Source organism: Trichoplusia ni, chromosome 7 (genome assembly GCF_003590095.1).
Source record: "Trichoplusia ni isolate ovarian cell line Hi5 chromosome 7, tn1, whole genome shotgun sequence".
Lineage (NCBI taxonomy): Eukaryota > Metazoa > Arthropoda > Insecta > Lepidoptera > Noctuidae > Trichoplusia > Trichoplusia ni.
Window position 1 is genome coordinate 1,594,238 of NC_039484.1, and position 25,502 is coordinate 1,619,739.

Below are 25,502 nucleotides of genomic sequence, written 5' to 3' on the forward strand. Positions count from 1 at the left end.
AAACATGGCCAATATTCGTCTATGACACAACTAGCCTCATTTCAAATAAAAAACAAATTTTACTAAAGTTCGTAAACTAATGTATTACTATGACTACCGCTTTACTAGTACTAAGCAATGTATAAATAGGACAGTAGCTCAGTTTATTTTTCATTAAAACTATAAATCCGTGCCACTGGCACATATTTATGTGACCTTTAATAAGTAGAATATACTACCTATTTATCCTGGTTTATTTGCAAAGTCGTTTTTTTTTCAATTTCCTAATAATGTATTTAAAATATGTTACATGTATTTTTCTGTGGTAACTTTAGGCGTATGTTCGCCTCGGTTAAATTAAAGTTCAATAATAAAGTAAGGCATTTAATAAATCAGGTGAAAAACTTCGTATATTTAGTGGTTTAAATAAATAAAATGCCTCAAATTGTATTTAACTTTCCTTCGAGTTAAAACCAGCGAAATACAAAAATCTTGCTAATTATTATTCCGAGTAACCCGCACCGCCTTGACTCAGCTGGAGTAATTAATTAATCTGTCTGAGTAGCAAGCACCCCTATCAAAAATCAAGAAACTTACAGTACAGCTAAGCACAAAACTTTCATCAGACTTTAAACGAATCTATTGAGTACACTCGTCAACATAACTCACGTACTCTCACTTTTGGTAAAGGGGTGTATCTTCAAAACTTTGAAACTCAAGTCGAAATAAGTTACAGAGTCTCATGTCAAACACGGATATGCACTTCGGGGCCCGAGGGACGCGAACTAGAACTAATCTAATGCCGAAACTAACTTCCATCTGGTAAGGAATCTAATATAGACTTTGGAATTGTAGTTGCGGTTAAGTGAAATTCTGAGACAGTAGGCAGTTGTTACTGAACTCTGTAATTCAAGTAAATTGGCGGAGGATTAAGACGAGTTATACGTAGCGTTTAAGCGTTAACTGCTGGGAGGCAGACTAGTTTACACTTCATTTCAGTTAATTATATTGCGACAATTTACAATGACTAATAGAGTAAATGAGTACACTAATTGTATTAGTATAGGTATTTGGTAAATGATCACAAAGTGATTTTGTTTTTGAGAATGAAAAAAGCTTTCTCATTTTATTTCATAATCTAATTTCGGAAAAATAACAAGTGTTGAAGCAGATCTCCATTTTTTTATGTGGATCATAGTAAACTTGTTGTAAAATTCCGACCAGTAAATATCAAAGTAGACCAGCAATATTCCAGCACTACACATAACAAACGAGAGAGATTACACACGTGCCCGGCGGGCAGTTAACACGGACATGTTTCATGCAAAGCCTAGAACATGCACTCGAAAGTACCATGTTGTACCTGTTGGATTTTATCTGTGGTTCAATAAAACTTAAATTCAGTATGTAAAGTACCCTAGACATTGCACTCAAATTTTCGATCTTATGCACCCTTATAAATCTTTAAAACGCCACCTAAAAAAAATAGGAACGTCATGAAAATAAAACTGAACCCCTTGGTAGACACCATGTGACATTCACGGAATTCAGAGACTTACAGGTTGCTTGAACCAAAGTCATATAGCTCTGAGCATGTCTGCATCTTTGAATTTTCTCAGTAAAATATACTGGTATCCATTTCTCCGACTGAAATTGCCACGAGATTTCCATATGTAGATCTTCCGGAAATATGTTACGCAATACCTCAGACTACTAAAAAGCTCCCACCTTATCTCACATAGGTAAAAATACCCAGAAATTATCAGACGGTTTACATCGAACCCTACAATTCAACCCTTTTGAGCTATCCGCCAAAAAGATACCGTCGTAGCATCAGGCGGCATCGCTCATAATAACTCTGAAACACAGCACGGCGACGCCGATGCCCCAACGAATTCCCCGCTCCAATTTACAGAGTGGTACTCAGGTATTTTATGCTAATGCCTTCTACGGGCGGTATGAAATAATAATACCCACTCCCGGGTACCAAGGTGCTCACCGTAACATCACGTACCAAGATGAGTTTTGTACTTATCCGCTTAAACATACATTTAATGGACTTTTTCGACGAAACTGTTTTAGCTTCGAGCAAGCGCGGGATAATGGTGCCTGTAAATTTTTCTTCGCCATAAAAGAGTACGTTATTTGGCCAGTAGTGTATGTATTTATGGTTTTTATATTTTATTACGTATATGGAGGCTGTCGATTTTATGAGCGCTGTTACACGAAGTTTTGTGATTACTTTTTGTTTGAGGAAAATTGTTCGTACCTTCTTTCAAGAAAAGTGATCCAAGGATAATATTCACATCAATACAATTTCAAACAAGTTTTTGTATAAAAAATGGTAACGAATTTTTTGTGAATAAATATTAAATATTTTTTTCTACACAATATATCTTCCGGCATCCCTTTAAGTAGAAAGTGTACAATGCAATGTAACCAAATCAACTTATAAATCTAACTAGCGAACCCAAAATCCTTTCAAGCCTTCGAGGCATAACGAGGTTTTTACATTAACTGGCCTGGACCAAAGGTACAGTACGCCATCCATAGGATTACCACCCGATTGCAAAAAAAGAAATAAACCGTAATGGACGTTGCGGAATAGACTTATGAAGAAAAATAAGTCAAATGTTTTGTACTTGTATTAGAATCAGAAATACTAGTAAAAAGTACAGATTTGTTTACTTTATTTTTCGGTCATTTTTTTTTTCAATTTCCTTCCGATTTGTCTGTTGGAATAAAAATTAGGAACCGCATATGTCTAGAGTCGAGAGATGAGCGAAAAAAGGCTTCGTCAAAAATTAAAAAAATAAATGGATAAGTATCCCAGAAGGGAATAATTTGATTTAGCATGTAACACAAATTACAATAGAAGGGATAGAATTCGACTTCGATTGAGATGTGAAATAACGATGCTTTTTTTGTTTTCAGTGCCAAAATATTAAACTTCAAATATCAGAGCTAAGATTTTCAAATCAGTAAATAAGGTTGTCACAAGCTTAAGTTCCCCTATCGTCAGCTTGTAAGTCCTGACGATCGTTATGAAGACAAATACCAGTGTAACGTAGATGAATGGTAACCCTAGCCGGGTCGTTAATTGTGTTTAGAGCGTGATGCATGTGTCGTGTCTCTGACCGCAGGGCCCGAGGCGTTCAGCAACTGAAATTAATCTCTGTTAGATCATATTAAATTAATCGTAAAACCCTGCTTCGGAATTGTTGATGGCCCATTATTAATTAAGTATTACAAGTGACGTAGTCGTGTAGGTCTATAAAAAAATAATTATTATTTATTTTTTACAAATCAATTTTAAGAGCTATTTCATGCAGGCATAACGGCAATGTGAAGGAAACAAGATTTAAACGGTATTTGAACCTAGTTATTACAACAAACTTGATATAAATGTGTTTAATTTCAATTGGAGTATCACAACGATCTTTGGCACGTGTTTTCACAACACTTAATTTTAAATACTATCGTATCAAGACACCTGAATAGTATTTAATTAATGGTTTAGTTAATAATTCAAAACAATTGGATGCGAACATTGATAATAAGGTCAAATTGCACGAGAACTGCTGCGCGATAAGATGCTTATCATATAACAAATAAATAAAATCGTTTGAAAAACTGATTTCAAAGAGCACACCTTCGATAAAATTCGTCACATGAAAGTTACGCTCTATCAAGTAAACTAAGGCTTCAAAAAAAAACTATAACGTTCATTTTTTAAACATTCCTTCTAGGGGCTGCATTCCTTCACCAAATTTCAGTACCGTTCTTTTACCGCGTAATATTAATATTGATAATCAAATACACTTCCCTTTCTTTCTCCCTACAGATTTTTTCCATATCAATTCCTCCATCACAAGAACATGGTTCACGGCTTAATGCAAAAGTAATTATTCAAACGCATCTGTTAGTTCGCAGGAGGGAGCTGTTTTTGTCTACGTCTTACGAGTATTAGGTTTTGTCTTAAGGTAAACGAATACTTTTTATTGTAACTGTTGGTTGCCTTTATAATATTCTTTTCCTTATTTAAATATAGAGAAAATTAGAGTATTTTACGTCAGTGCTAGTATTTGTTTCTTAATATTGACGGGCCTGTTGGTCTAGTGGTTACTGACCCTGACTGCTATACCGGAGATCGTGGGTTCGATTCCCGCTCAGGACAAATGTTGTGTGATGAGCATGATCTTTTGTTCTGGTGCCTGGGTGTAATTTATCTATAATATGTATGTATTTAGAAATATATAAGTAAGTTTATCAGTTGTCTGGTTACCATAACACAAGCTCTGCTTAGCTTGGAATCAGATAACCGTGTGTGAGTTGTCCCAGAATATATTATATATATTATTATATGTATTATATTGATTCGAATAAAACGTCGTCCAAAACAAGATTCGTTTTTAGAATTATTCGGTTTTTTACCCACTATACGTTATTGCTGTATCCACTTGAATTGTTCGTGGAGGGACATACTGATAGCAGTAATGGCATAATCCTATGAACATTAAACTGCTAAGCATAATCGTATAAACGTTTACGGCCCAGTCAAAAGTCGTAGGTTCAAATCCCGGCACACAGAAATATTTTTGAATCCTTCGGTAATGTAAAGGTATAGATGTAAAGGAAACCAGCCCACCTTCAACATTTTTAAGGTTGTGTTATGAAAGAACGTCAGAGGCTTACCGGGGTTTAAAAACTCTGCGTACTGGAACCAGCATGTACATAAACCATACGAAAAGAAGACAAATATCTTTTATTCTTAGCGCAGTCCACGCATGAAATAACAAGAAAATCTCCAAGTATTACTTGAACGTGTAAAAACTCTTCGAGTTTATTTTGTATCATTGTTTTTAGTGATAAAGTGGAGATTATTACGGTGGCATCTCGTTATTTATTACATGTGGGCGAAATAGATCGCGAAGTAACTGAATCGTGTAAACATTGTCGCTTTGTTTTAAGCGAGAGATTTTGTAAAAATAATGTGTTTTTATTTATTTAACTGGTTTATGTTGGTTTATTGTACCTATATTTAATTGCTTAAAGTATTTGGCCATTTAAATGTTTACAAATACTCCTATTTTAGGGTTACAAGTTAAAATGATTATTTATTTGTTACAAATGTTACATCTGCAAGATATTGTTATGGTATTTTTGGAAAATAGAGCTACTTTTAGTTCCTGAAAAAGTACTTAAGTTATTTTAAGAATTCTTTGAACATGTGATATGTCATTGTTTATGTCATAATTTGGAGCTTACAGTTTCATGTACCACCACCTAATTCAAACAATTAATCATATCACTCAGCTATCTACACTTTGACTAACATCACACTATTTGCATACAATACATTCGATAAACATAACCACTTCCCACAAAAGCTTCTTTATGTGTTCCCAAAGCATTCCGAAACCTCAGCCTGTATACGAACTAATAATCTTTTACCAACTTAAAACTACACCTCCTTCTACACACCACACTCTTATCTCTTCAAAATAAGGTTTGGTTTTGTGTGACTTTTTGTTCGGGGGAGGTAAAAGGAGGTTGGTTTTCATGAATTGGCCTCAGTCAACAAATAGGGAAGCTAGACGAATATTATTGTTATAGTTATTGTTTCTTTGGCGCTGGTAATGGCTGGCATCACTTATTCCGGTGCGCGGTTCGAGTGTTATTTACTCAGGCTTATTTGACGCCGTATTCGATTAAGAGAAAGGATAAGCAAGGACACTGTGGGCGTTAGATACTGGTGTATTGGTTGATGAAGTAAGCTATAACGAATATTTAGGAACAGTGAGAAATAACTGCTTAGATATCATAAAAATTAATAAGAAATCTACTTAGAAGCTGTCAGTAATCTTGCTGAAGAGCAATATTATTACAGAGGCTTTCAAACGTTTCTGTTAGTTCTAAAATCTTAATTTAGAATGAAATGACTTTTGTTTCTAATCATACATGCACAATGGCACATACTCTGAAAAAGTCTAAATTTCAGGCGATAGTAAGAAACAGTTCAAGAGCGAGTCGGATTCGCTCTCCGTAAGAATTATCCCTTTGGCTACTGCGTAGAGCGGTATCTGCCTTCCGAAATTGCAACGTGCGTTATAACATTTAGGTAGAGTTACGTAGTACTATTATATATGGTAGAGGAAGAACCCAGGTGCAAGCATACGTACCTACTCACCCACTATCAGCTGTTCAGGACCATCATACCGCTATTGTGAGAGACATCTGTACACTAGTTTTGTTTATAGCTAGACGCCTATTAACCGAAACAATGGCTTGTCACCTGTCCGTTATCATGTCTTGTCTTCCTTAATTAATTTCGATTAGGAGATCTGGTGAGTTCCTACATTATTTTAGAAGACGACATTATTTTAAGTAAAACTTCTTTAGGGCGTCTAGGTGGTAACTGGACAACAATGTAACGGAAGTCCATTATAGCGTCTCGTTTGTGTAAAATCCGGTTTCTAAATATTTTTAATGTATTGTTTTGTCAGTAAAAAAACTATTTTTTTTAAATAAATAATTTGCATAATAATAATAATTGCCATCTCGTAAAATAGCGAAGAAGTTTTTCTTCAATCGCGTGTGACGATTACACGCCCTCGTTTTTAATAAAAAATATCGTTCACTTTTTACTATTTGGTAGTTACTAGCACAATACTACTATAGCCTTTTTCTGCGGTTCTTCACTAAATACAGACATAAATTGAATAATATTTTCTCTGAGTAATAAAAACATAAATATCGGTTAATGACGTCATCACGGCGCCATTTGCAACACATTTTTGCCGTAGATTTTGATGGGTCCATTACGTAGGGTAGCCAGTACTTGTCCATCGGGGGGCTGTCGTTCGATTTAATTTAACGCACCCGGGATCGCCACGGTTAATTTCGAAATAATTTTTGCTCTCCCTGACTAGAGTTATGCAAGAAATGTTTTGTAACCGCCTGTAAATTAAGTGCATGGAACACTAAAATAAACAACTATACTTAGACAAGAATAAACTAGGACAATAAAATACCTAAAACATTAAAACAATCACAGACAATTACATCTTCAAAGTCAAAAAAAAATACAAATACAACAAATACAACTAATGTCGCTTGCAGACAATTATTTTTTCAATACGTCATCCAAGTACAAGAATGTTCAAACTACTTATCTTTAACAAATAACCCACAGCATTAAAAACTCTTCACCCTGTAGGTATACTATTAAAACTGAACAATGAACAAAACTGTTGTTCATTGACAACGGTCACACGTACGCTGTACGCTGTAAACAAGAACGGTAACTATTGATTTAGTTGCGAACAAACGGCGATTGAGGGCGGTCTATACGTAATATGAGTTATAGAGATTAGGGCTGGCTCGTGAGCGAGAAATGTCTGAGTTTAAATGATAAGTTGTTTTTATACACCTAATAGACTTTAGAAGTCCAAAACCTAGAACTGATTAACCCTAGAAAGATAGTCTGCGTAAAATTGACGCATGCATTCTTGAAATATTGCTCTCTCTTCTAATAGCGCGAATCCGTCGCTGTGCGTTTAGGACATCTCAGTCGCCGCTTGGAGCTCCCGTGAGGCGTGCTTGTCAATGCGGTAAGTGTCACTGATTTTGAACTATAACGACCGCGTGAGTCAAAATGACGCATGATTATCTTTTACGTGACTTTTAAGATTTAACTCATACGATAATTATATTGTTATTTCATGTTCTACTTACGTGATAACTTATTATATATATATTTTCTTGTTATAGATATCGTGACTAATATATAATAAAATGGGTAGTTCTTTAGACGATGAGCATATCCTCTCTGCTCTTCTGCAAAGCGATGACGAGCTTGTTGGTGAGGATTCTGACAGTGAAATATCAGATCACGTAAGTGAAGATGACGTCCAGAGCGATACAGAAGAAGCGTTTATAGATGAGGTACATGAAGTGCAGCCAACGTCAAGCGGTAGTGAAATATTAGACGAACAAAATGTTATTGAACAACCAGGTTCTTCATTGGCTTCTAACAAAATCTTGACCTTGCCACAGAGGACTATTAGAGGTAAGAATAAACATTGTTGGTCAACTTCAAAGTCCACGAGGCGTAGCCGAGTCTCTGCACTGAACATTGTCAGATCTCAAAGAGGTCCGACGCGTATGTGCCGCAATATATATGACCCACTTTTATGCTTCAAACTATTTTTTACTGATGAGATAATTTCGGAAATTGTAAAATGGACAAATGCTGAGATATCATTGAAACGTCGGGAATCTATGACAGGTGCTACATTTCGTGACACGAATGAAGATGAAATCTATGCTTTCTTTGGTATTCTGGTAATGACAGCAGTGAGAAAAGATAACCACATGTCCACAGATGACCTCTTTGATCGATCTTTGTCAATGGTGTACGTCTCTGTAATGAGTCGTGATCGTTTTGATTTTTTGATACGATGTCTTAGAATGGATGACAAAAGTATACGGCCCACACTTCGAGAAAACGATGTATTTACTCCTGTTAGAAAAATATGGGATCTCTTTATCCATCAGTGCATACAAAATTACACTCCAGGGGCTCATTTGACCATAGATGAACAGTTACTTGGTTTTAGAGGACGGTGTCCGTTTAGGATGTATATCCCAAACAAGCCAAGTAAGTATGGAATAAAAATCCTCATGATGTGTGACAGTGGTACAAAGTATATGATAAATGGAATGCCTTATTTGGGAAGAGGAACACAGACCAACGGAGTACCACTCGGTGAATACTACGTGAAGGAGTTATCAAAGCCTGTGCACGGTAGTTGTCGTAATATTACGTGTGACAATTGGTTCACCTCAATCCCTTTGGCAAAAAACTTACTACAAGAACCGTATAAGTTAACCATTGTGGGAACCGTGCGATCAAACAAACGCGAGATACCGGAAGTACTGAAAAACAGTCGCTCCAGGCCAGTGGGAACATCGATGTTTTGTTTTGACGGACCCCTTACTCTCGTCTCATATAAACCGAAGCCAGCTAAGATGGTATACTTATTATCATCTTGTGATGAGGATGCTTCTATCAACGAAAGTACCGGTAAACCGCAAATGGTTATGTATTATAATCAAACTAAAGGCGGAGTGGACACGCTAGACCAAATGTGTTCTGTGATGACCTGCAGTAGGAAGACGAATAGGTGGCCTATGGCATTATTGTACGGAATGATAAACATTGCCTGCATAAATTCTTTTATTATATACAGCCATAATGTCAGTAGCAAGGGAGAAAAGGTTCAAAGTCGCAAAAAATTTATGAGAAACCTTTACATGAGCCTGACGTCATCGTTTATGCGTAAGCGTTTAGAAGCTCCTACTTTGAAGAGATATTTGCGCGATAATATCTCTAATATTTTGCCAAATGAAGTGCCTGGTACATCAGATGACAGTACTGAAGAGCCAGTAACGAAAAAACGTACTTACTGTACTTACTGCCCCTCTAAAATAAGGCGAAAGGCAAATGCATCGTGCAAAAAATGCAAAAAAGTTATTTGTCGAGAGCATAATATTGATATGTGCCAAAGTTGTTTCTGACTGACTAATAAGTATAATTTGTTTCTATTATGTATAGTTAAGCTAATTACTTATTTTATAATACAACATGACTGTTTTTAAGTACAAATAAGTTTATTTTTGTAAAAGAGAATGTTTAAAGTTTTGTTACTTTTAGAAGAAATTTTGAGTTTTTGTTTTTTTTTAATAATAATAAACATAAATAAATAGTTTGTTGATTTATTATTATATGTAAGTGTAAATATAATAAACTAATATCTATTCAAATTAATAAATAAACCTCGATATACAGACCGATAAACACATGCGTCAATTTTACGCATGATTATCTTTAACGTACGTCACAATATGATTATCTTTCTAGGGTTAATAAGCAGTCTGTATTAATCTCATGTATCTTCTCCTTTCGCAGGTGACGAGATTTCTGGACAAGATCACTGGGAGAGAATTCTTAAAGAAATAAGCAGTACCTTTGTACATACATTTTCATGATCAAGAACGCAAATATATAATAACCTATTCATCTTTCACTTTTATAATTTATTTTAAAAAAATATGCTCACCTGATATGTACCTAATTTACTAAAACAGTTTTTTTTTTCAACCACAATTAAATAGATGGATTATTTAACAGCGGATAACCTACATTAGATAGGTACCATCAAAACCTAAATTCCACTTCAAAGACTAGCTTCTAATGAAAAAAACTTACTCTTCCTTTATTCTACACAAAAACATTGTTTACACTATCCGTTGTAATACTATGTAGTATCTGCATCTCAATAAGGCATCCTTAAGCTGCCGTATAACTATAGCATTGACTGCGAGATTGACTCGGCGGCGCGGCCATTGTTTGTGGAGTTCGTTCGCAATCACTCAAAAGTACTACCGTTTTGACGAGAGGTGGGCTTTAGGTGTACAATAAATATCGAGACCTTAATAAAACGTAAAATAGATCTTGCAGACATTGCAGCAAATGTATAGATTTATTGAAACAAAACAAATATAAAATTGAGGGTTATATTTTAATGTTACTTTAACGAAGTCACGTAAAAATCGGATATCAAATCCTCTACCGTAAATTTTAAAGGAACTAAGACACGTCCATACTTTCATTTTTAATTTTACCTTTCCCAAATAATACGTATGAGAAAAAGCACGAACATACAAAAAATACACTCACTATGTTAACCTCTTTCCTGTTTCAAGATAGCCGTTGTAAGTACAATTTTTTTATTAAAAAAAATCGACTGCGGCATTTTACATCACTATCATGTACTATGCTATATGAAGGGGTGGTTTTAAGAACTAAAAGCGCAGTACCGAGCTTCGCAGGCGAGTTCGAAACCACAAAAGGCCTCCACTACAATGTCTAGCAGTACAAAAGGGAAATATGAGAAAACCCAGGTTTATTCTTCAGCATACAATAAGATATTACAACAAAATTGCTGATTATCAAGAGCTTTGCGCTGTTTACAGTTTTGAAAACAAAAGAATATTGTTTGTTCGTTGGATTTTGAAAAATGCTTTTGGTATCTATTTGTTCTTACTTTTTTTGTAGCCAAAAGAGGTTGTTCAGCTTTTCGGTACACGACGTATTTATGCTTCATGCAAGTATTCATACAGTTTTGTAGCTGCTTAATCGTACATAACAAACACGATGTTGAAAATTATTTCTAGATTTTATTTGCGTTATCACTACATACATAAAGCACTTTACATAACCATTTCCACAATTTCCCTACTTCAGTACTCTTCTCGTGGCGTGCACGTAATGTTGCCATAAAAAATCACATTCAATATCCGAAATGCACATCTTCTAACGGTCTGAGCCCCAGTTATCTCCCTCCATGCAGAACCCTCCTTAAATCACGGCTCTGTTCTAAGTGCAAGCCGAAATCAGACGAGGTCTGTACCTAATAGTCCATTTAGGGGTCCTAGACGATTTCACGCGAATACCAATCGAGGGCTTTTGTTCCTCAAAAGGGGCGCTTTTGAAAGGATCGCAGAAAGATGATTCCTGAAATGAAATTAATTAAATACGGTCGTAATTACACCTTCCGTTTGAACGCAAAATTGGATTGAACAGATCTTGAACTGAATCTTGATATTTTATTCATTGCTAATTTGAGACTGCACAAGTAGACGCCGAATCAGAAAATGAATAAAGTAAATGTTCACTTGTTCCATTAATAATGTAAGTAGGGTTTTGCACATCAAAAACTCTCGCTTCCAATAATTTATGAGGCAGAGCGAAAAAATATCTCATTACTCTAACACATGTCGGCGCTCTTTCGCTTCGTTTTAATTTATCATTCCAACACCTAAGTTAAAAGTTTCATATCGGTGAGACGGGGGACCTTTTTGAGATGTCTTTGGGGAAATTCTCGCTAAAGTTCCGCTTTAAATATTTTAATAAACTCGTATTAAAGCCGTAAAAAACACTTTGCGCTCCCGTTTTTTCGTTGCGACACCCCACCGCAAAATTTCCAGTTCTGCGGTGGATATAACCACAACCTATGCTAGCGAACCTTTGTACAGAGGGTGTTTCATTATTCATAATGCTTTGTTCGGAACTTCGGCCTTCTGGTCCGGATACGTTCCGCTGTTTTTGACGGTCCATATTTTCAACTAAGTGACTCTCTGTAGACAATTCTGGAGAGCTCATTCATTTAATATTAAAAGCTTTAAATTAAACATAAAACAAATATTCGATTTAAAATAATAAATCTGAATAAACATTTTATGTTTCGTTTTTATTTCAATCTCCAAATAATCTGTCTTTACATCAATTTACATTGCCTTATTTATTCAGCTGTGTAAAAATGTAAGGTGTCATAAAATGCAATGTAGAGAATACTAAGCGATTCTACCTACACAACATGCCTGGTATTATACGTTTATGATAATCTAACACCGGTTGCATAATGTTATGGTGTTGGGACGACTATCGTGGATTTTTATATGCTAAATCTACGTAGTTGGCGGATTTTATGCGTATCCCCAGAGGTGTGAAAGGTATGTTTTGCGTGAAATATATGATTTTCGGAAAGATTTCGTATACATAAATCTCTGTATTTACATATAGGTGAATAGGCTTTGCTTGTGACAAAGACTTATTTTTATATAGAGAACGAACTGCAAAAAAAAAACTCAATGAAATTACAGATTTTACGCTTAGATAACAGCCTAATATCAACGCTTTATTATCCCTTCAAATTTTAGGGTTGTCAAAAGGTGTTTAATATAAATTGGACTATAGATCCCGGTAACGTCAACACCAGGGCAATGATTTGTTGTGCTTTCGATACCATCCTCAGCTTCCCCGCTGATTTATTTGCCACGGACACGCCATTGGCTTTAAAACAGATACCGAGCAATATATTTCAGAATTCCCCTTTTAAAACAATGTTTTTGTTGGTTTATTTATCGTCCATACAGAGTGCGACGCGATTGGAATTAATAAAAAAATAAATTTTCATTACCGTGCAGAAATGTGTTATTTTATTCAAGAGACTTTTGATGACTTTTGATATGATTGATGTTATTTTTTTGGAAAAATACTGTCCAGGATTTTGTCATTCTAAATACCGAAGACTGCTACAAATTATAGCCTAGTACGTTTTCGATCCTCGCGTTGGACAAGCGTCTGTGTAATGCAGGAATTTTAACTCTGGGTATCCATCCTAACTCTGGCTCTATCCTTCCTAACATCCTAAACCTAACTTTGTAAAACCCTCGCGACAGATGTATTACATTCCATACTTTTTTTTAAAGGAAAATAATTGTGCCATGTATGATGGAAGTATTAGGAGACACAATTTACTTTTCCTAGTATCAGAAAAAAATACGTCATTCGTATTCCAAGATGCTCTAAGTTCCGTCGTTCTTAGAAGAATGTGGCTAGAATTTCCTATTTTTTTTTATACAATAATGCGATCATCAAAGAAAATATACGTTAACCCTTCGTAGTTGAGACATATCTATCGATTCTCGTACATGTCCTTTACATGCACGTAACACAATAGACCACAACGGATTGGAGGGATTGTGAAAAAAGAAGTGAAGCCCGGCTTTAGATTGAACTGTGTGTGGAAATTGAAAGCATACTGTTAATTTAATTTCGGTTAGGATTCGGACGAGAGCCTGCCACAGGCTTGTTTGAAGGGATTATCTGCAACACGACTAAACGAATGTTTGTATATGTAATAGCTAGTATAGCTACCCTGTTTAGTAAAGGTTGACTGTATTGTTTCAGTGTGATTAGTAAGTTAGTGAATGATAATTATTTGCATTTATATAAAAGCTTCTCACCCGATAGCGATGCGTTTGATCTGCTTAGACCATTAACCAATTATTTTTAACGAAAACTTTTTAAAGAAGCGCCAAAATTTAAGACGTCGCGCATCGTTTAATAATAGTTTCCATCAATATTTGAATAATAAAACCAAGTATTGAAACAAGTATAACTCCGAGAAAGTTAAAATTATACATCAAGTACCCAAAATCCCTCTAAAAGCTTAAAACACAGAAACTAAGCTCCACATTATTTCATCTTCACCTTTGTATGAAATTCAAAAAAGGTTATTATATTTCAAGAAGGCAGCTCAAACAAGACAAACTTTCCTTCTAAAATACATGTTAACGTATATTCATAAACATTTCAAAAGGGTTTCAGTATCAAAGGAAAACCGCTCAAGTCAAGAGTCGAACCCAGGACCGCATGTAATTCGATTTATCCGGCGAAGCGCGCCACTGTGCCGCTAATACCATTTCACAAGACTTATTACCACGCTGAAAACCTTTAATGATCCTTATCCAGTGAGCATAAGGTTTAAAATCGTTTGTTTATCGTTTTGGTAGGGTAGAAATACTTCAGTAAAACTCGTTTTTTTATTCACGATTGATTCAATAATTAGATTCTACAGTGTGATTGTAAGTAGATATTTAAATGAATTGCAAATATTTGGTCTGTTTAGGTTTGGATTTAATTTAAAGCTTGTTTATTTCCCAGTGACCAAATGTATACGGTTTTGTACAGTATGCAGTAGTACCTACGTTTTTCTAGGTGGGATACCATTAACTGAATTCTTCCGTTTTAGGTTAAGTAGAAGTATCAGACTTTTACTAACAAAAACATACCCGTCCGAGTCTGAGTCCGAGGGGGAGCTCTTTTGAACATAAAAAAAATATATTTCTTTAGTTTGAAACTTAAATAAACTATGATTTTCATTTAAAACTACAGAACGATAAACACGTATGACCTGTCACCCTGTGATTTAAATGTACATTTTCATGTTTGTTAAAGCAAATATAATTGTACTGACCTGGCCATATTCCTGTCCTCATAAAGCTCCGTCAGCATCTCCTCAAGGTCCGTAGACAGAGTGTTCAGCAACTATAAAACAATAATAAAATGTAAGATTAAAAATGGAAAATTATACGAACACAGGTCGTAGGTATAACAACCTTTGTACTTATGCATACTCCAAAATATTGATGCTTCTTTTTGTCTTAAGCGTAGTATAAAAAAATAACTCAATTAAAAACTTATGTATAACAACGATGAAGATGACCAAATCAAATATACCACTTATATAAATCAGCCGTTACTCCAAGTAATTCCCACCAAGATTGATCAATTTTTTTAAGTATCTTAACCAATGGAATATATTAACATGGCTCTGATTGTAATAAGGTTTATGACTTCGATAGACAAGAAAAATCTTTATTCCAAAAAGTTTAAATCAAATCTTCAAAATTTTATTAAAAAGTCTCGTTATACGCCATTTCACAGAGACCGCAGCCGTCAGAATTGAAAAATTTCACAGTTGTACCACATAATCCCTATTATTCACATATCGATTTGTTCGATTTTCTTTGCGGCCCCCACATATTGGAAACGTACGGGAAATGAGTTAAACCTCGTTCGCCACGGCCTCTAGGTTTAGATATTTGCTCTAATATGTGACACACGGTTGCGGTGAGTAACGAGCTTTTAAAGAGTCTTTAGTTTAAACTTAGAAAAAATCGTTTTGTTAAGTCCTTTCATATAGTGACCAAAATCGAGTCCATTGATTTGATAGTCAACAATTTACCTAATGAAAGGAAAGGCAAATAATGGTATTTATTTTCCATTGTTCGCAAATAATTATTATACTGTATGGGTGTATGATATTGGCAGGGCTGGATCTAGGGGCTCAGGGGCCCCTAGGCCTTTTTTTTAGATGCCTTTGGTGGTGGGCCCCTAGGCACTGGCCTAAAGTGCCTTATGGATAATACGGCATTGGATATTGGTGCCATTATATGTCACCTATATGGCGTCTTCATTCGTCTACCACCAACTTTATAAACGTAGAAGAGAGGTGGTGCAACTAAAAAATGTAGAGCGCCATCTGTTTTCCAAAATTCCATTCGTCTCACTTTACAAAGCAGCGGTCTTCTGAGGTATGTGTAGACAAAAGACAATTTACAACGTCGCGTACGTCTCATTGCTATGTCAGTACTCGTAGCCAAGTTATATCATACATTTGTTAACGCTGATGGTAGCCGCTCAAAAAAAAACAATACCTTTAATTTTTTTTATTAACGCTAGCAACTGTAGAAATTTACTCGTAAATAACCAAGGGGCAGAATGCGACCAGTACACTTACAAGCATTTGACCTTGGTGTCTTTAGCTGTCCGAATGTCACCGCAGTGTGTAACCAAGTTAGGTATTTGCTTAGTTCGCAGACGGGGTGGCTGTGAAAAAAGTTTCTCAAATAAAAATCTCTTGGCGGTGCCGCGGCCCATCCACGCGTAACGCCCCACGTGTTATGCTGACTGTGCCGTTTTATTATCCAACTACGTTTTCCATCACGAACCGTGTTTCGCCTGTAGTTACTACGACTGTTTTAATGTTGAACATTTATTTAACACAAGGCCTATTCTCTGTCCTACAGTTGAAAAGAATAGTTTTAATAATTTAATTCAATTTCAATAATTATAATATTTTTAAAAAAACTGGCCAACATTTACGATTTCTTTTTCCCCTTAAAGATTACTTAGTCTTAACAAACTTTCAAAACGTTTCTAGATCTTTCTTTTAATAAGAAGCATAATTCAAAGCCTTCCAATATGGAAACTTCAGCTTATTCAATTAATGCGTACTGGTTTCAAGGCCGAATTGTGCATGTGCTCAGTATAATGTTCGTCATTCATTAGACCACCTTCTTACGTAACTGATACCTATTTAATTAAGATTTTTTTTCACATCGAAATATGAATATAACCCACTCAACCAAGAATCAAGACAGTTTTTCAGAATCAAATTACTGTCTTTTTTTATGGGTTGACGAGAGCAAAGCGCTGCACATTAAAGGGGTGCGAAGCAATTTTTTTTCAACTTAATTTTTTACGTGATAATAAAGTAAAAATTGTATTTAGTTCATTAAACTTTGAATTGCCAAGACTTTATTAACTTACATTGAGCAAACTCTTTTCTGTTACCTAGTAGATATTAAAAAAAAATCAATAATGAGGTACTTTATGAACAGTGCAAAATAACTCATCCTTTGCGAATTCTGATAAAGGCGAAGGGAAGGCAAGAACAATAAAATATCATATTTGGTAAGTTATTATAAAATTTCTCATTTTAAAATCCATCAGGTAGACAAAGTCGAGGGCCAGTAAAATATCATACTTTTATAAATTTACCTTAATTATCTTGTCCTTAAAATCCGTGTGCATTCACTCAGCAGAGTAACAAGCATCACATGACATGACATGCCCTCGAGTGCGTGTGCTTTGACGTGATTACATCCCTTACCACTACATCTTAAGGGTGCGGTGAACGAATACTTTTCCATACAAACGTAATACCAAAATCATTGTCGCTACGAACATATCACCGACTTAAAGTTATGTTATTCGGATACAGACGGTATTTATCTAGGTTCCTTTAGTTTAAAACATTCACTATTTACGAAATGCGAGCGAATTGCATTTCGTATATTTTAACACCGCTAACAGCATGTTTTCAACTTAATATTTCTGTACTTAAAACATTAATATTCTTAATATCCTTTTAATAGGAACACAGATTATATAGTCTTGTTGCAATTTATCAAAAAAAAAGTGGACATATTATAAGTTTTCATTCATAATTTTTGGTATTACGGAACACAACCAAATTTATCACAAATCTGGAACCATATTATCGCTGTCGCATGTCTCACCAACGTCCAACACGCTATGTTTGTGTGCGTGTACGCACTGCTCGTGGCATGCGCTGGCGTTGGGTTCGACATTATAACTATTAGGTAGTTTACCGATGTAAAAGATTGTTTTGTTGTTTATAGTTAAATAAAGTATTCATTTTTGACGACGACGTAATAAGTGATTATTAAAATTAATAGTTAAATAAATTTAATAATTTGGATGGGGTAGAGCGAGGGCGAGCACATAGGTTTTGTTTACTTTTGTCTGCTTTACTCTGGTATAGCGCGCCTAGATTAATACCTACTCTGTCAATGTTAATTGGATTTCTCCTTTACTTTAAATTTGAGTGTTATAATGTATTTGTTGTAGCATTTGAATTTGAAATTATGGTTTCAAGACTAAATAGCAAAAATATATATTTGTCAAGGTTTTTTGACACTTTCATTCAATTTGACTACACGGATAGCCGAGCGGTTGAGGTCATCCCGCCTAAACCACTGGGCGCGACGTGTCGCGGGTTTGATCCCCGTGTAGGACAAGCGTTTGTGTGATTCACGAATGCTTGTTCTGAGGCTAGGTGTCTTTGTGCATGTAAATTGTATGTTTGTGAAAGCCCCGCAACACATGGATTAAATTCCTTAGTGCGGGAGTAGCTTTTTAACAAAAAAGAAAGAAAAAAAATCTGTTATATCTGTAAGCACTTTAAGAAGACGAAGAACTGATTTTAATGAAATTTGGCACAGTACCTACTACGTGGTACGTACCTACAAGCAAAGTAAAATTTTAACAAAGTAGGTATGAAAAAAAAAAACGTTTTAATCCCTACTAATATTCCCTACTATACCTAATATTATAAATGCGAAAGTAACTCTGTCTGTCTGGCTGTTACGCCTTCACGTCTAAACCACCGAACTGATTTTAATGAAATTTGGTACAGAGATAGAGTTGACCTTGAGAAAGAACATAGGATAGTTTTTATCCCGGACTTTTGAAGAGTTCTCTTTCTTGGAAACGCGATATAACCGACATCGACGCGGACGAAGCTGCGGGCGAAAAGCTAGTAATAAATATATTTTTTATTAACTAACTATTTACTTACGAAATATTACCTAACATTAATGTATGTACTGTTTAATATAATATTTAAATAAACCGCCTCTAGCATACCTACTTTAAAATTTTAAACGGAACTTAGTAGGTAACAGTTGTCGCTCGCTGTAGGTGATTATCGCGTAGGTATAGGCGAGTTAGGACGGAGTCGACGGAGGCCTCTAGCCAATACATGGATGTGGTGGGAGTGAAATATTTGGAAAAAGATTTAATGGAAAAATGGGATAGTGTAAATGATATGTACTCTTTCTTATTGCAAAAAAAAATTAAACTTGGGTTGGATTACTTACGTAATATTTGTTACCTATTAGGTACCAAAAAATAAGTTTCATAACGAAAACATACTCTTGATCATTTTAAATTTACCGAATTTTAATCTACACTAATAAAAAGAGGAAACTTTGTTTGTTTCATTGTATTGAATAGGCTCATAAACTTCTGGACCGATTTTAAAAATTATTTCACCATTCGAAAGCTACATTATCCACGAGTAATATAGGCTATATTTAATTTTGCACAAAAATAGGCTTCCGTAAGATATTAGGGTTTTTCGAACACAAGGTGTAAGAAATCAACCAAAAAAGTTACTTATTTTGCGTACCCTGCCTAAACTATTAAAGATAGAACCATAAAATGTTCTAAGTAATTGTAGATGTTATAAATATCTACAAAAAAGTTCGCGACACACTATACCTATCTATGTCGAGTGAGGTACAATAACCATTTTTTTTTATTGAAAAATCTTCATTTTTTTTGGACTACATTTAAACGCGTTTATTTTACTCATGCTATTAATCCTTATCAAAATTAATTATTTCATCACTATGTACAGTTAATGTAGATAATATTTGTCTTTGAATAATTAAAATTGGACGTTTGGTTCTGAAGTTATAGCGAAATTAAAATAGTACGATTTCTGCTGCACGGCCCGTTATGATATTGTTGTGGTTATAAACGAGAAGGCGCTTTATATTACCAAAATTTTTGTATTTTCTATCATATTTAAGCTCATAAATGTTATCTATACTTCTATAGGTCCTAATATATAAAGCTGAAGAGTTTGTTTGTTTGTTTGTTTGTTTGTTTGAACGCGCTAATCTCAGGAACTACTGGTCCAAATTGAAAAATATTTATTTTATCATCACACGCGACTAATTATTATTAAATATTAAGAATTAAATTACAGAAAAAATAAGTTGAAAACATGCTGTTAGCGGTGTTAAAATATGCGAAATGCAATTCGCTGGCATTTCGTAATAGTGAACGTTTTAAACTAAAAGTTTATTAGGAACCTAGATAAATTAAATACCGTCTTTTGGTATTACGTCTGTATTGAAAAGTTTTCGTTCACGTTTTATTTTATTAGATTTTTTAGATTTAAGATACCTAATATCATTAAATCTTCTGATATAGCCATCGTACAATAATTTCCAAAAAAAGCATTACTGGTTTTTGTGTTCACTGGCCTCTTATAAGAGGCCGGTGTAAGCAGCGCGCAACTGCAATTCGACGCGAGCCCAAAAATCGGACGAAACATTGCTATCTCTATCGGACTTCTCGCGGCGCAGCGCGTAGCTTTGTGCGTGCGTGTAGTACTTTGTAGCGAGTCATTCATAATGACTGATAACCATTGCATTGTACTAATTTTGTTCAGTAAATGCTTTATTTTTGTTATTTAATTTTCGGAACCGTTGGTGAACACAAAAACCAGGTAATGCTTTTTTTGGAAATTATTGTACGTTGTCTATATCAGAAGATTTAATGATATTAGGTATCTTAAATCTAAAAATCTAATAAAATAAAACGTGAACGAAAACTTTTCAATACAAACGTAATACCAAAAAGACGGTACCTATTAATTTATCTAGGTTCCTATGAAACTTTTAGTTTAAAACGTTCATTATTACGAAATGCCAGCGAATTACATTTCGTATATTTTAACACCGCTAAGAAAGATAGGTACCTATACCAATATACCGTAACGCACGCATATCCACTTTATTCAAAACTAGCTGTCGCCCGCGACTTCGTCCGCGTGGTTAGAAGATATAAGTTATAATTTATACCCGCCCTATTTTTTTTCGCATTTTCCATTGTATCTTCGCTCCTATTAGTCGCAGTGTGATGGTTTATAGCCTAAAGCCTTGCTCGATGAATGGTCTATCCAACACAAAAATAATTATTCAATTTGGACCAGTAGTTCCTGAGATTAGCGCGTTCAAACAAACAAACTCTTTAGCTTTATATATTAGAGCCTATAGAAGTATAGATAACATTTATGAGCTTATATATGATAAAAAAATACATATATTTTGCTAATATAAAGTGCCTTCTCGTTTATAACCACAACAATATCATAACGGGCGTGCAGCAGAAATCGTAATATTTTAATTTCGCTATAACTTCAGAACCAAACGTCCAATTTTGACTATTCAAGGACCAAATATTATCTACATTAACTGTACATAGTGAGGAAATAATTAATTTTGATAGGATTAATAGCATGAGTAAAATAAACGCGTTTAAATGTAGTACAAAAAAAATCAAGATTTTTCAATAAAAAAAATGGTTATTGTGCCTTACTCAACATAGATAGGTATGGTGTGTCGCGAACTTTTTTGTAGATATTTATAAGATCTACAATTACTTAGAACATTTTATGGTTCTATCTTTAATAGTTTAGGCAGGGTACGCAAAATAAGTAAGTTTTTTGGTTGATTTTTTACACCTTGTGTCCGAAAAACCCTAATATCTTACGGAACCCTATTTTTGTGCAAAATTAAATATAGCCTATATTACTCGTGGATAATGTAGCTTTCGAATGGTGAATGAAACAAACAAAGTTTTCCTCTTTATAATATTAGTGTAGATTAAAATTCGGTAAATTTAAAATGATCAAGAGTATGTTTTCGTTATGAAACTTATTTTTGGTACCTAATAGGTAACAAATATTACGTAAGTAATCCAACCCAAGTTTCATTTTTTTTTTGTAATAAGAAAGAGTATGTTTTACACTATCCCATTTTTCCATTAAATCTTTTTCCAAATATTTCACTCCCACCCCATCCATGTATTGGCTAGAGGCCTCCGTCGACTCCGTCGTAACTCGCCTATACCTACGCGATAATCACCTACAGCGAGCGACAACTGTTACCAAGTTCCGTTTAAAATTTTAAAGTAGGTATGCTGGAGGCGGTTTATTTAATTATTATATTAAACAGTACATATAATATAATAGGTAATATTTCGTAAGTAAATAGTTAGTTAATAAAAAATATATTTATTACTAGCTTTTCGCCCGCGGCTTCGTCTGCGTCGATGTCGTTTTTTCTTTCTTTTTTGATAAAAAGCTACTCCCGCACTAAGGAATTTAATCCATGTGTTGCGGGGCTTTCACAAACATACAATTCACATGCATAAAGACACCTAGCCTCAGAACAAGCATTGGTGAATCACACAAACGCTTGTCCTTGTCCTACACGGGGGTCGAACCCGCGACACGTCGCGCCCAGTAGTTTAGGCGGGATAACCTCAACCGCTCGGCTATCCGTGTAGTCAAATTGAATGAAAGTGTCAAAAAACCTTGACAAATATATTTTTTTGCTATTTAGACTTGAAACCATAATTTCGAATTCAAATGCTACAACAAATACATTATAACACTCAAATTTAAAGTAAAGGAGAAATCCAATTAACATTGACAGAGTAGGTATTAATCTTGGGCCGCTATACCAGAGCAAAGTAGACAAAAAGTAAACAAAACCTATGTGCTCGCCCTCGCTCTACCCCTTGTCCAAATTATTAAATTTATTTAACTCTTAATTTTAATCATCACTTATTACGTCGTCGTCAAAAATGAATACTTTATTTAACTATAAACAACAAAACAGTCTTTTACATCGGTAAACTACCTAATAGTTATAATGTCGAACCCAACGCCAGCGCATGCCACGAGCAGTGCGTACACGCACACAAACATAGCGTGTTGGACGTTGGTGAGTTATGCGACAGCGATAATATGGTTCCAGATTTGTGATAAATTTGGTTGTGTTCCGTAATACCAAAAATTATGAATGAAAACTTATTTTATGTCCACTTTTTTTTTGATAAATTGCAACTAGACTATATAATCTGTGTTCCTATTAAAAGGATATTAAGAATATTAATGTTTTAAGTACAGAAATATGAAGCTGAAAACATGCTGTTAGCGGTGTTAAAATATACGAAATGCAATTCGCTCGCATTTCGTAAATAGTGAATGTTTTAAACTAAAAGTTTAATAGGAACCTAGATAAATACCGTCTGTATCCGAATAACATAACTTTAAATCGGTGATATGTTCGTAGCGACAATGATTTTGGTATTACGTTTGTATGGAAAAGTTTTCGTTCACCGCACCCTTAAAGACAGGACTTTACACATAACAGTTGTGGAAACGTGACAGAGCATTACATAGCGTAGAGCGGCGTCCCGCTTTCACAACTTGGATAATATTACTTTCAGGTACGGTAGTCGGCCCCTTGACATAAAGCATGCTGCTTTTAGTTCAGGCACTGATCTTCAGAGCATGAAATTGGCAAACGTAAAGACGAGAATTTGTGTAGAACGGTTCTAAGGTGTATTGACATTGTGTTCATAAAACATGTTTTTATAGAGACCGAGTTTTTCAGTGATTACAATACCCATACACAGTTTAAAAGACCTTTACATTGAAATATAGGTCTTATTTGTTTAACAGTTTACAGAGTTTTCCTTACAAATAAATAAAACTGGCAAAGATCGAATCCGACTTGTGACGCTGAGGGTTCTGTTAAAATGAGATAAAGAAAAACATATCAAATGACCAGCATTGCTGAACCTTGTTTTACATCGGTAATTTTTTGTGGTTTGTAAAGTTTCAGCAGTGTTGGTATACCTAACGTTTCAAGCTAAACGGTTCGGACGGACAGACAGCGTAGCTTTTTTCCCTTTTTTTTACCCTTCGGGAACAAAACTCCAAAACCACAGTCTGCACAAAATAGTTCTTTACAATATCCCTGTATTAATCAAATCAGCAGCATAATGCGTGATAATTGTCGTAATTATCTCGCCTGTACGCCGGCCGCGGGGGAAACAGGCGTGAATCGTATAATGAACATTTGCACATGAATATTGATAATTAATATATGCTAATTATTATTACGAAGGTAACTGAAACTTTACGGTCGTGGTTGGAGTTGAGGGATGTTTTTCAGATGTTTCAGTGGATAAATTCTTTTTTGAGCCAAAAATAAAAGATTGGAAATTATTTGTAAAACTATTATTTGTGGTCAGAAAAGTTTTTTGACAGAGCTGTATTTAAGACTTTTAAGTCATAAATAAGCACGGTATGCATATTATAACATAGATATTTAAGGCCATAACAGATTTTACACCATTATTACTTTCAGTAAAACTGAAATTATAGTTTCAAAGATAAACTTTAATAAGCGGACTGCTTTATTACTTTACAATATTATAAGGCCTGAACTCATTAAATAAATTAAAAAAAAAAAGAAATGCAAAATTTTAAAGCAATGCGGGAAAACTCGCCTCAATAATTTCCCTGTCTATAGAGTACCACAAGGGGTCATCGTCCTACCGGTTCTATAGGCACACAGGTCGTTGCTAAGCAATAAAAGAAACACAAACATTTACAACAATACAATCCAACTCAAATCACACCTATTACAAAATGATAAGGTTGAAATTGCAGTATCAATGTTTGGTAAAGAGATTTTTTGGTAACCGGGTCAAGCTGTGCATTACAAGGGTCGTTAGGACGTAATGTAATATTGATTCGTTATTACATTTATGATATTTTTTTACTGAAATTAGTAACTAGATATCTGATTGACTTCGTTTGATGCGATCTCATTTATTCGTGCGTTTTAATGATTTTAGGCAAAAACAGCTGAAATAAATTTAGGCATAAATTTCAGCAATTTTCTCTCTACAACGTGCCTTACCTAGCTTTACATTAAAAAGTAAATTAATCACTTGACTTGTCATATTGATACCACAACCAATTTACTTAAAGCCTAACGACAAAATCTTATAAATTAAAGTTGCGTCCATCGATTTGAAAGAAGTCAAGGTCAACTAATCCCTCAACATTTGCTAAGAACCATTTTACATTATTGCGAATGACTTATATTTCTCCGATTAAATCCCCTTTAGTCGGAGAAATGGTTTCAAAAGAAACGAAATTAGGCATCTATTTTCCAATCAAAATCTGCAAAAAACAACACAGAATATCACTACGATAAGTAAGGCACTCTCAACTATAAAATTTCGTGTAAGTTTCTGAATCTATACTAATACTAATCTATACTAATATATAAAGCTGAAAAGTTTGTTTGTTTGTTTGTTTGTTTGAACGCGCTAATCTCGGGAACCACTGGTTCGATTTGAAAAATTCTTTTTGTGTTGAATAGACCATTTATCGAGGAAGGCTATAGGCTATATAACATCACGCTGCGACTAATAGGAGCGAAGATACAATGGAAAATGTGAAAAAACAGGGCAGGTATAAATCATAACTTTTATCTTTTAGCCACGGTGACGAAGTCGCGGGCAACAGCTAGTAAAAACCTATACCGATTAACAAACAGATATATTTTCATCAAAACTG

At 34.7% G+C, this 25,502-nt stretch overlaps 1 protein-coding gene across 2 annotated transcripts in view; it reads right to left on the reverse strand.

Annotated features, from left to right (window-relative positions):
- LOC113495609 overlaps positions 1-25,502 on the reverse strand; it is a 230,738-nt gene that overhangs the window by 172,811 nt on the left and 32,425 nt on the right. The window contains exon 3 of one of the 2 annotated variants that reach the window (XM_026874432.1): positions 14,868-14,938. In XM_026874432.1, the coding sequence (XP_026730233.1) occupies positions 14,868-14,938 (71 nt within the window). Of the gene's footprint in view, positions 1-14,867; positions 14,939-25,502 lie in introns of those variants that run through there. The other variant, XM_026874428.1, reaches the window with a different exon arrangement.